At 47.8% G+C, this 12341-nt stretch overlaps 1 protein-coding gene across 1 annotated transcript in view; it reads left to right on the top strand.

Annotated features, from left to right (window-relative positions):
* Nucleotides 1-3751: 3751 nt before the first annotated feature.
* Nucleotides 3752-12341, top strand: part of LOC144097817 (uncharacterized) — a 30324-nt gene continuing 21734 nt past the window's right edge. The window contains exons 1-4 of the mRNA XM_077630443.1: nt 3752-4071; nt 6677-6934; nt 7907-8084; nt 9936-10241. Of these exons, the coding sequence (XP_077486569.1) occupies nt 3752-4071; nt 6677-6934; nt 7907-8084; nt 9936-10241 (1062 nt within the window). The remainder of the gene's footprint in view (nt 4072-6676; nt 6935-7906; nt 8085-9935; nt 10242-12341) is intronic.

Genomic DNA, 12341 nt, shown 5'->3' with positions numbered 1-12341 from the left:
CAGTCAATGGATGCAACCCGTTCAGCAGGAAAATATGAATTCGCCACTCTAAGAGATGCGGCGAACAACCTCAAAGGCTTTTAATGGACCGGCAAAGCATCTTACGAGTCCTTTACGAAATGGGCATCATTCCTTAATCTGCAGAATGCAAGAATTAAAAAATATTATCGTCCCAATCCAATAGATGTCTTCGGAAGAGTGAAGTCAGACTTTCCTTCCGCCTTTACTCATTTTGTGTGGTTAAGCTAACAGAGTTTGAGTATAGCATTACTGTGTGCCGCTAACGTAACTGCAACCACAACTGCTAACAGCGCATGCGCAAGTGACTTGACTGAAGCTATGCCAAACGCTATGCTAAAAATAACTTATTTCAGGCTTCTAACCTTAAGCATGAAACTTTGCAAGGCTCATTACCTCGCCGATGGACTGTTCGTGGCGGCGCCGTGGTGATCGTTTTCAGGTCCAGGCGCCGGTTAGCATGACCAACAGCCGACGGCAGCGCAGACCGCGGCCGCGCAGTTGCTACGGCCGGTTGCCGCTCACTCGCTCCTGGAACACGTGGGCGTTGGGATGGTTTCGGTTGGGTTCCGTAGCTGTGCGGCTGTTCTTGTTTGTACAGCTGGCTAGAATCGACGGTGTACGTGATGCTCCCAATGGACGGAAGTTCTGAGTGCTTTCCAGGCTTCGGAGACGACATGTCACTTCCCCCAGAACGGGTCCTTCCACTTCTTCTGTTTCTTTTACTCTGAAAAAGGCGCGTGCCTACCGCGGGTGGCGAAACCACGAGCTCGCCTGCCTTTTCTGCGACTGCAGGATGCTTGGAACGCTGTCCGCTTCTGGCGTAAGTACGCTCAGAATCAACATGAAGGCGACCAGTTTGGGATTAAGCGGCTTCGATAAAGTTCTCTACAGCAGAATACGCATTTAAGAAAGGCGAACAAAATAAGTGCCTATAGCAGGCCCTTTAATTGATTTATCTTTTACAACCATATTTTTTGTAGGAAAGCAAGTGTTGGCCATAGGAGGAAAAAGTTTTGCCTCGTACAGCCGAGGCCAAAGGCATCTCCTTCATACTGACGCAGATTGCACAGGACCATAAAGCGCTGGAGAAGAAAGAATCTGCCAGTGCTTCGCTGCTTAGCACATAATTTTCCTGGGCGAGCGGGTTTACTGCACGTTGTGCTTTGCTTTTGGTTTCTTGCTGGAAAAACACAGAACAGATAAAAATTATGTTGGGAACAAGGGAAAACATTGAAAAGTAAAGTGTGCATGCAGCCCTCGCCACAGGGTCCAGAATAGCTAAAGTAAAAAAAACTTGGGCGCCATTTAACGCATGTTAAGAGTGGAATGCGAATGCATTAGATATCCCTATTGTTGCAGCGTTGGTGCATCCGAAGCCAAGAACTGGTCCTAACCAATTTTTCTCATCATTTTCTCTTGCTTGTATTACTTCTTTTTCTCCTCTTTGTGCCTTCTGTTTCCTGCTTCTCTTCTTTCTTCCGTGGAGAGGTTGTGATGACGTCCCCAGGTCGCACGACCTCTCTCTACCAAACAATAATGTATTTCCCACCCGTCGCGATCGGCAGGCTTTGATGACGTCACCAGTCATAACACCTCCCTCGACCAGTGAGTGAATTCTGTAACAGACGCCGCCATTTTTGAGGCATGTGGACTAAATGCTACAGGAATAAAAACAGGCGCCCCCTTTTTTTAGCAAGTACCTAAAGAACTAGACAATGTTCGCAACTTCTTTCTTTGTTAAAAGAAAATAAATGTGTAAGATCAAATAAAAGCAGAACTGATAACCAAAAATTTCATGTTTTCTAGAAACAATAGACGAATGGAATAAGTTGCCGCAGGAAGTCGTGTCAGCAAAATCTAATCAATCGTTTGCCGCACTGCTATAACTTTATGCTTGTGTTTGTTTGTACCAAATTATGCTGCAATGTACTTTCTGTGAATATTTTTTTCTTCTTTTCCTGTCACTATGTCGTATGATTACGTTGTAACTACCCCCCCCCCCCCTCTAATGCCAAACAGATGCTGTGGGTAATGTCATAAATAAATAAAGTGTGGCTTTGCGGTCGCTAAAGTGCGTACTATTCAGCTCCATGTCACGTACAACGCTGTGAGTGTGAAAGACAGTCTATCCATGTCTTGCTGTTTGTTGTTGGCTCTGCGGCTTCGGAAAGAAGCTGCAGGCCGACATCGCGCATCACTTCTGCGAAGCGCTCATGCGTCGCTTTAAAGTTAAGATCGCCCACAAGCGTTAGCAGGTCGCTCACTTACGGCTGCTCACACATGGCTGCGGGCGGAGTGTCATCAGGGGCCGTGAAAGCCCAGGCATGGCCCAGGCATGGCCCAGGCATGGCTTCTTTTAATTCTTAACGTCGCAGTCTCACAGAAGTACCATATCACACCATCTAACATCAGGCGTGTGATGGCTCTGCAGCCGCACGAACTGTATAGCTCCCAATATCTTCTTCTTATCTTGAGATGTGCGTTGGCTTTGGCGCCAGGCCGGGCTCAGTGCTCTAACACTAAGACCGCCCTCACCGATTTCGTTACTGTCTGTCTGGAAACACAGGTTGCTCTCCCCTAGAAACCTGGGTCTCACAAGCCCCACCGCTCGCAGCACCTGCCATCGCAGGGCAGTGGCTCATCGCTGAACCACTGCTGCACTGCGCCAGGAGTGTTTTTTTATTGCATGGAAATAGTGCCAAAAAGAAAGATCTAAGCATGCTTGCGCCACAAACACCAGGCCACCATACCACTGCACGTCCCCACCTTCCAAAAAATCAAAACTCTCAGAGGCACCCACATGCATCCAGACAGGGGAGCTAGGTAGGCGGCTCTTCCAGGGCAGCATATACTCCCCGTAACAAAGCGCACTGCTCACGAAACACAGATTTCGACGACCGTGGTGATTTGGCATGGCGGTCTATCATGCGGATTTCCCAGAGACTGAATACTCCCAGCAACATAAGTGGGGGAGTCGTCGCCTCATAAGCCGGAGGCGTCCTACCCATAACCCTCGCCGCCTCTTCCTCCTGAATAGATGCCCTGTCAAGCATGGGGCCGACCGACCAGCGCCGTTTCATCGGGCGCGCCTAGCAAATAGCGGTGGCAAACGGGACCATGGACTGAGAGCTTCTTGAGACCGTTCTGACCAGCACGAAACCGGAAGACAAGCGACCACTGCTCTGGGGGACACGCAAGATCGCGGCGGCGCATGGAGCCCTGGACTCAGGGCTCCACTCAAGAGAATGAGATAATAGTTTTCTAACAAAAGTTTCCGCTCCCCGCCTCCTCCTCCTTCTCCTCTTCCCATCGATGTGTGAACGAGAAGTATAGAATGACCAATGCCGCAAATATGAGCGTTCACACATCGCTATCACGCCATACCCTCAAGGCGGACCTCAAGTGTTCCCTGAAGTTTTTGTGCGCTAATACTCACTCACCCTCCACTGCCCTCACTCACCAATTTCGCCTATCTCTATATGAAGGCTGCTTGACCTTTAAAAGCAAGACACAAACTGAAACTGAAGCTGAAGTGAAAGCCGATGTGCTAGTGCACCTAATTCGTATTTGGACTAAACAATCTGAATCGTCCGTCGTTTTTTAACTAGGAAAGGGGTAGGTTCAATCCTGTCCTCAGCCTCATCCTCGCGCCGGGTCTGCCTGAGCGAGTGAGAAAGACGAAGAAGAAACTGCGTGCAGGGCCCTCTAGTTCTAGATATCGAGCAGCGCCATGGCATCCGACGGGTTTCTGACGGCCAGTTCTCTTATCACGTCGCACGAAGGCCTCGTGGGCCTCAAGGAACAACCACCTGAATCGAGCCGAAAGAAGCTGCCACGCCACCGTGACAAACCGCGCGAACCACGCAGAGATGAACCCCGCAGCAATAGTGGCTCCGCTCTTCCGCCTTGCGACGAAGCTGCGGTGTCCACCAAGGACTGGCAGCCGCAGATGCAGCGCAAAGAACGTCATCAGTTCCGTGAGCCACCTCCGCCGACTCCTTCGGTCCCTCCTGGAGGTTCCAGCTCTCAACTGCTGGTCGGCGCACGCAGGTTGGGATTTGACGCGCTTTTACAAGGCAGCTCTTTGCGATGTTATTTACAGTTTTTTTGATTATGGTGATTTAGTGCCTTTCGAAAGTTGTCACATAGAAAACCAGCGGCCGTGGTGGCTCACTAGTTATGGCGCTCGCTTGCTGACCGGAAAGACGCGGGATTTACCCCTGCCGAGGAGGTCGCATTTCTATGGAAGCGATGTGCTAGAGGCCTCTGTAGTGTGCGATGTCAGTGCATGTTAATGAACGCCAGGTGGTAGAAATCATCCGCAGCCCTCCACTACGACGTTCTTCATAGCCTGAGTCGCTTTGGGACGTTAAACCCCATAAAACCAAAACATTGAAAACTTCTCAAGTGTATGGAAGTTTTAGTAGCCGCTGTAATTCTATACTTACTCTAAATACAGATCCTCTGGTGATTGTTTTACTTGGGCTAGGGTCAGAACAGTATAAAATGCAAGAAAGTAGAATGGAATACAGAAATACAGCAAAGAGCAGCTGACGAAGCTACATAATACAGCACGAAAGGGAATTACAGAAATTCAAACAAAGTATAAGCAGCAAAAACAGTATTTACCAATATCGATTTTTAGAATTTGCAATAACATGAGGCATTCTTTACATGAAACCCGTGAGCACCGCAGTTGTGATCGAGATATGTCACAACGAAAACCTTGATTCTTTAGGTACTTGCTAACAAGAATGTTTGACTGTAAAGGTTATGTAGGGCTATAAGAGCAGGCGCTCTCGAGAATTCACCGTTTGTAGTCATACGATTCAATGTGCTTGGAGTGGATTCTTTCATATATGTGATGGGCTGGAGCAGCCATAGTGGTCATTTATTCGTCTCTTTAGACAGAGAACATTTTTAGAATCTGAATTTCTTTAGGTCGACCACTTCAACATGTATGCTATGTATTGCCAACAACTCGTCTTTATATTCCTTCGGTAACTACATGGCGCGTTTAAAAGAGAGAGAATGAACATTTATTTGTAAAAAGGAGACCGGAGTGGATTATGGGTCGGGGCCTCAGTCCAACACTCCAGTAGCTTCCGCCGACGCTTTGGCGATGGCGACTAGCGCCTCCTGGTCTTCCAGGGTGCCGCTGGCATGCGTCCCCTCTCGCTGCTCCAGCGCCGCGTTGTGCGGATTTAAGCGGTTCGGTTTAGCAGTGCGTGTCCATGTAATGTGCGTGAATGTGGAAATATCGCCACACCGAGGACATGTATTTGCGTTTAATTTTGGATTTATGCGGTGTAGGTGGTGGATATTGGGCAAAGTGAGTGCTTGGATTCGTCTTAGGTGGTAGGAGTCTGCCAAAGAAAGTTTCTTATGCGGCGAAAGGTAGAGACGCTTATTTCGCGGAGAGTCTCTAGGCGCGTTGAAAAATCGGTGGAGAGGGGGTAGAGAGTAGAGCCAATGTGGCCCACTTCGTTGGTACAATCTCTAGCTAGGGCATCTTCCCTAATATTGCCATCGAGACCTGCGTGTCCTGGGAGCCAGTTGATGACATGATCATACTGCAGATGGCTGCCCAGAACGCGGAGGGCCGTGCGTGGGAGAAAAGTCCACTCGTATAGGCTCTGCAGACGGCTTGGTTGCCTGTAAAAATGTGGGTGCCGTGGCGTTGAGTGTCGCTCATTTTGATGGTTATTGCTATCGCAATGGCTTCTGCGGCCACCGGATCCGGTGTCCATCGAGAATGACGCTTCATGATAAGGGGTGCTGGCGTGATTGACAGCAGCGCAAACATATCTTTGGCGTTGTGCATAGGAAGCCACATCCACGTACATAGCCGGGGTGTCTTGGCCGTATTGCCTACGGAGGCTGCGAAGACGCGTGCCTGACGGCGCGCGGCCTGTGACTCGGGTTTATGTGACGAGGGATAGGGTCCATGTAAATGCTGGAGCGGATAGCATTAGGAAGAACTCCGGTCAGGGCCATGGTGCTGGTTCCTTGCACGTCGCCTATCCTTGACTGTATGACCCCACCCGCCAAAGTGGTGAGGAGACGGGTCTGTTGAGAGTTCAGAACAGTGGAATCCAGGAGGCTGTTATGTATGTTCGAAGTAAATGAAACGACTGTAACGACAATAGTCGATGCCGCAATGACCAGCGGCCAGCGCCAAAGAGCGAGATAGAATATGGATTCTGCTGAAAACCAGCGTGGGTTGTCCTTCTGGAAAATGGGGTTGCAAAAAACTGATGTCACACTAGACTAAGCGCCAATGACAGGTTATGAACACAGACCCGAAAGCGGTGCTCGATCTAAGGAACGATAACCTGCAGCCACAACAACGATTTCGCACTGGTCGGGGCAATCCACCCTTCCTGATGTCCCCCTTTAAAGAACGAATGAAATTTTCTGAAGAAACGAAAATTTACTGAAACTGCTCATACCTCGATTTTGGTACTTTTGTATTTTGGAACGCTCGCTTCATTTTTATTGCAGCACTTTATTTAATTCATTTATTACAGCATTTCATTTATTGGGCGCAACACGGCCGCTTCTTCACCTGAGAAAGGGCCGAATTTCTGATAGCTACATTTATTTTCCATCTCAGAGAGCAATCACAAAGTTGCAACTGCCGCGCACTGCGCAGGTGCCGCAGCGCCCGCCGTAGCCGCACCAGGAGTCACCAGGAGCACGATGGCGCTACCTTCCCGTCGCGGGACTCCGTAGTCAGCGCAGTAGCTCCGGCAGCGTCCTCTACGGTACATCGGGACGAGACGAGCACCACCCGTGCCCACACGCTCACACCAGCACCGCGTTATGGCGGCAAGCTCGAGCACGCTTCCTTGCTACGTGACCCGCCCGGCGCCGTTCCCCTCGAGCGACGGCGTGCCCTGCGGGACTGGCTGTGAGTAGCACCATATCGACACTTTTATCGCATTGTCCGTTAGGCTGTCACCTACGCTAGTTCTGTTTGACTGACTGAATCAGATGTCACAGCAGAGAGAACCTGATGTTCCATTAATGCATGCTTGCAGTAGGCACTCTGAGAATTTAAAGCAGCGACGGATCTAAATAGAAAGAAAGGATACAGGGGCTTGTAAGCGAGTATTTTCTATGTGAGAACAGCAGTATCCCCGAGTGTAGCTTGCACACCCCCTCATTTTGGGGGCATTTCCAGGCGATTGTCGCGCGTGACGGGGCTGAAATTCTTTCCAGCATTCAGTAAACTTTGGTACTGCCTGTAAATAACCTAATTACTGCAATGAAAAATAAAATGAGAAGTGCAGCGTCCGCCCTCTGTTTTGTCATCTTCCGCTCTTGCTTCACACGCTGACTATTTCGGTAATGAATCTACGCTCACCTGTTTAAATCTCAGTTCCACACGGATTCGCCCTGTTTTCAAATAATTGTCAGCAAAATGAGAATTGCGCCGTAACCATGTGTGCGCATCTCATGCCGTTACCTCTTACTGTGCAGGTGTGGCCCTAACGTAGATATATAAGAAACGCTTCATTGGTACTTATACGCGCGTGATTTTTAGTGATTTATAACTACAAAAATAAAATTTGAAATTTATTTCACTGTTTCCAGCTTCTCTCCGCGACACCTTCAAGGTACTCACTATGTTTCAAATGCGCCAGAAATACTTTTTAGCCCGTTGCAATGGTGAGAAACGCAATGCATTTGTGCCGAAAGTCGACGTGAGCCAACTGCTTAGCATGACTACCTTCGAGTGGAGGACGGTAACTACGACTTTAGCTGAGCTTGTGTTTTGAGCGAAATTTGTATTAACAAATATGTAGTGTCTGTATTGTGCGACGCTGCTGCTTAAGCATCTAGCTTCACGCGTTCTTTATTTTCTTTGTCACATACGCAGCGACAGCCTGCACACATCCTGGCTGTGGTACACCATGACGGTGCTCATGGCTGCGGTGCTGTTCGCAAGCATCACTGCCGTCTTCCTAGACATTCAGTGGGCTGCGGAATTACCCGAAGAGGATCGCCGAATGAGCGACTGGGACGTGGTTCGGGGCGCAGCCGGAGGCTATGATGCGGTGAGTTGCAATGTACGCCGCCGCACACGCTGCGCTAAACGCATACTTCTTTCACCAGTGCCGTATTGGCTCGTACTCGAATGGATTTATCTTTTCCTCAAATTCTGCACCGGATTGACGATAACCTGTTAAGGAGTTCTTAACGGTTTCTATGCAACATTGAGGACTACTATACATACAATCTATCGATGGAAATAACGCTATGCTGATCTGACGAAATAACTGTACACAAGCTGATAGCACCGAGAGAGATGTAAAGGTGGGGAAACAGATGTAAAGTGATATACTTCCATTTCAGCGAGTTAAACAACTGTACGCAGCGTCTCGGTGCTTTTCTGAACCTGTGCTACGCCTACAAACGGCCCCTTTGTTTCAAAAGAAGTCACCCTGTTCTGCATCGGATGCAGAATATATTAATTTTTTTATATCTCGTGAACGCAGTGAACGCTTGTCAAAAAGGTGAGCGTCATGGTTAACTATCTCATCACAATATAGTTTGTTCTTGTTTTCTAGCGTAATCTGCTTCTACGGAAAGAATGAATGATTGAATCGTGTGTCGAGTACCTATTTCCTTCCCTGCTCAGTAGCACGCCACTATTCCGTAGCCAATGTGAAGCTTTTAGACAGGTGGGCGCACAACTGCATCGAATGAGAAGGCAGTTTTTAACATTTAAAAGGAATCAGATTGGTTTTATAGGCTCATATTTTATCATGATTCTCTTTATATTTCAATCTTTTGCCTCATAATCATTGCTCAGACTTTCATTTATTCTAGAGCCACTTAATGGCATTCCTCGCTCGCTGCCAGCCCTGATTTCACTATCACTGGCGATGGACTGTGAACAAAGAAGAGCAGTGAATGGGAAGATTTGTTACCGTATATTGCCCCGACTGTGCAGATGGTTTCTACCTCGCGCGGGTCACCTTGGCAGCAAATAACTAAACTTGGCAACAAAAAAAAAACACATTAAGAACGAATGCCAGCCTCAGCGTGCTCCCGCGTTTACGCGTCTTCAAAAAATATGGAATATATTTTAGTGCTTGCATAAAAGCGTATTGCCACGCGCGACCTTCATTATACAGACTATACGCGCTACATTACCAGAAATTGGGACAGCGCCAATCTGTGCCGATAAACCTATCAGCCCAATTCAATGGGAAATAACTCAGTCAATCGCCACGGTTGACGTCAACGCGGTATTTCTGAAATTTCAAAGCCATACGCTGCCTGGTAACAGCCAAGAAAAGTTGGTTTGGTTTATGGGGGTTTAACGTCCCAAAGCGACTCAGGCTATAATTGAAGCCGTAGTGAAGGGCTCCGGAAATTTCGACCACCTGGGGTTCTTTTGTTGAACACTGACATCGCACAGCACACGGGCCTCTAGAATTTCACTTCCATCGAAATTCGACTAGCACGTCCCGAATCGAACCCGCGCCTGTCGGGTCAGCAGCCGAGCGCCATAACCACTGAGCCACCGCGGCTGCGCAGCCAAGAGAAGTAGAAGCGCTTGTCTCAAATTTTTGGTAACGGCAGTTAAAATACTAATTTTAACTAAAGATCTCAAAGTAGTCATATGGTTAGGGCTGCTTTAGCAAAACAAGGATTTTTGGACCTTAGCTGCTAACTGATGCTTAACCGAAAACATTTCTATTCTAGTTTCGCTAGCATCTAGACATTTTAATTTCTTGGTCCGGAGAACCCGACTTCAAAGGCACTTCGATGCTTCCATGCATTTAAACAATGACCCAGCGCTATACCTTCATCACCGCTCTTCATTCGGAGCTTTTAACGATACTGGGCATTAAGTAAAGGAAAGTAAATAATCTTCCTCTTTTTTCCTACCAACGTAGGCAAACACATCGCGTCCCAAAAGCCCCATCTTGCCCACGTCCCATGGCACCAAGAGGCCGCACTCTCGACGCCAGAGGCGGAAGAACGAAGTATCCAAAGCGCACAGCAATAAGGAGTCGATGGGGACGGTGAGCGCCGAGGAGGCTGCCATAGACGCCGCAGGCAAGAAAGTGTCTGTGTCCTCAGTTAACACCGCAGTGTCTCAGCAGAATACGGGCTTCGCCAGCAGCACTTCTTCGTCCTGGGACACGGACGAAGACGACGATGACAACGCAGAAAAGCCTCTGCCACCGATAACGGAACCGGTGAGTGTGCGTCAGTTAGTCAGTAGTCATTCGACATAGTAGATACAAAGCGGAAAACCCCTAACTAGTTGAGATTATCAAACTGAAGTTTAGTCACTATAGAACAGGATGTTTGCCAGGATAAGGTGGCTGCTATTGGCACAGAAGTGGGCTGAATGGAGGATATTCAAAAAGGCTTTTGTCCGTTTGGTTCAAAACTGCGAACTGACCGAAACCTGGCCCGAATCTGCTAGGCACATTTCGAATTACGCATTAAACATGTAGAGTGATAGACAGAGGAACGCATGTGGCTTTGGCATTCCTCTTTTTACCTCTGAGGAAGTAAAGTGCGTTTTTGTTGTGCTAAAACAATACGCTCAATAAAGTCATACTAAGACTTCCAGAAAGACGGCTGGTGTCCTACGAAATGAAGCTGGTGTCCTACGAAATGTGCTTACACAGTGAGTCGTCTTCGTTGTCAGTGTGTGCACTCCACGCATCCGGATTTGTTCATTCGCAGAGACTAGCAACCATGCACAATGGCTGTGGACTGGTCCACTTTGTTTGATGAGAACTAATGCCAGGTGGCGCACTAAGGTGCGCTTGGATAACACTTACCCCTAGCCATGCCGTCGTGCAGCACCGTTGCACTATAAACAATCTTATAGGTGGCATCAGCTGTAAGCAACTCCCAGTGTAGCGATTCGCGATATCAGAACATCGAGAGCTCAGCTGTACGTGAGAAAATGAGCGCTGTTGTTCTTTTCCTTTTTCGTCTCGATTTCAAGGCTTACGTGAGAAAAAAAGGACTTCTCTACGCACTAGAAGCACCACACTGTGTGCTTTTCCACATGTGTGTGCGTACGATACGAAGTCCATTGCATTTGTCTGAAGTACAGCACCCACCCACTTATACCTCGGCACACGTGATGTCGAAACACAAAAAACACTTGCAAAGCACAGACGGTCCTGCGATGGCCACAAGCATATTCGTAATGTGCGTGGTGACACTGGCACTCGTCGTCATGAGAACATTACAGAGCTTGTCCCAGTAACATTGTAAGCCCACGTCTTTCAAAGCTTACTGAGCATGAGCGTTGGTGATCTGGAAGTTCATTTTCAACTGCGCAAAGAACAACCACAGAGCAAAGTACACACACACAGCACAAGCGCAACAAAGTGTCCTTTGTTCAGTGGCACGCCACTATTCCGTAGCCACTGTGAAGCTTTTAGACAGGTGGGCACACAACTGCATCGAATGAGAAGGCAGTGATTTAAAAGGAATCAGATTGGCTTTATAGGCTCATATTAAAAATGTTTCTCTTTTCTATTTCAGTATTTTGCCTCAAAATCATTGGTCAGCATTTCCTTTATTCTAGAGCCGCTAAATGGCACTCCTAGCTGGCTGCCAGTCCTACTACTACTACGCTCCTACTGATCGTAAAGCTTAGTAGGAAAAAAAGTCAAAGGGGCCACCTAAACGCAGACACAGACCCTGGCCTTTTAAATACCTAGGATCTGCGAAGTTTATTAAAAGATTTCAGCTTGCGTTTGCTGCGGCTTTGTGGCGACTATATAAGCAGTCACACGAAATGCGCATCGTCATCGCGTCTCAGTAGTCTTGGACAATTAACTCGTTGGTCGGGCACTGCGTCGATCCTGCCCATTGAAACGGGGTGGTAGCGGCTACACCTAATGAAGTTTTTAGGCTCTTTTGGCCATTTTATTCTCAGAATCAATGGTTCCTGGTCAGTGAGTGCCGAATTTTTCTTTTGCTGTTTTTAAATAGCACTTCTTTTTAAACAGTTTGCTTGCCTGTTTTCCTTACTTTTATTCCACCAATGATCCAGCCATTTTTTTCTCCTGTAGATGTGTTCGTTCTTTTCTACTATCCCTAAATCCTAAAAGATCTGTAAGCTCAACTAGGATCTCATCTATACCAGGATGGACATAATTTCTTTATTTATTCACAGATACCTGCAGCGTCCGAAGGCATTATTACAGGGGGGATGTACAACGAAATCAAGCATTTCAAGTGCCATAGTCAGGCGATGAGACATCCAAACAACACACGGAACAGCCATCAAATACAGAAAAATCAGCCAGACACACGCGTACATT

This window comes from Amblyomma americanum, chromosome 7 (genome assembly GCF_052857255.1).
Source record: "Amblyomma americanum isolate KBUSLIRL-KWMA chromosome 7, ASM5285725v1, whole genome shotgun sequence".
In the NCBI taxonomy this organism is placed as follows: domain Eukaryota; kingdom Metazoa; phylum Arthropoda; class Arachnida; order Ixodida; family Ixodidae; genus Amblyomma; species Amblyomma americanum.
This window is presented reverse-complemented; position numbering and strand designations above follow the sequence as displayed.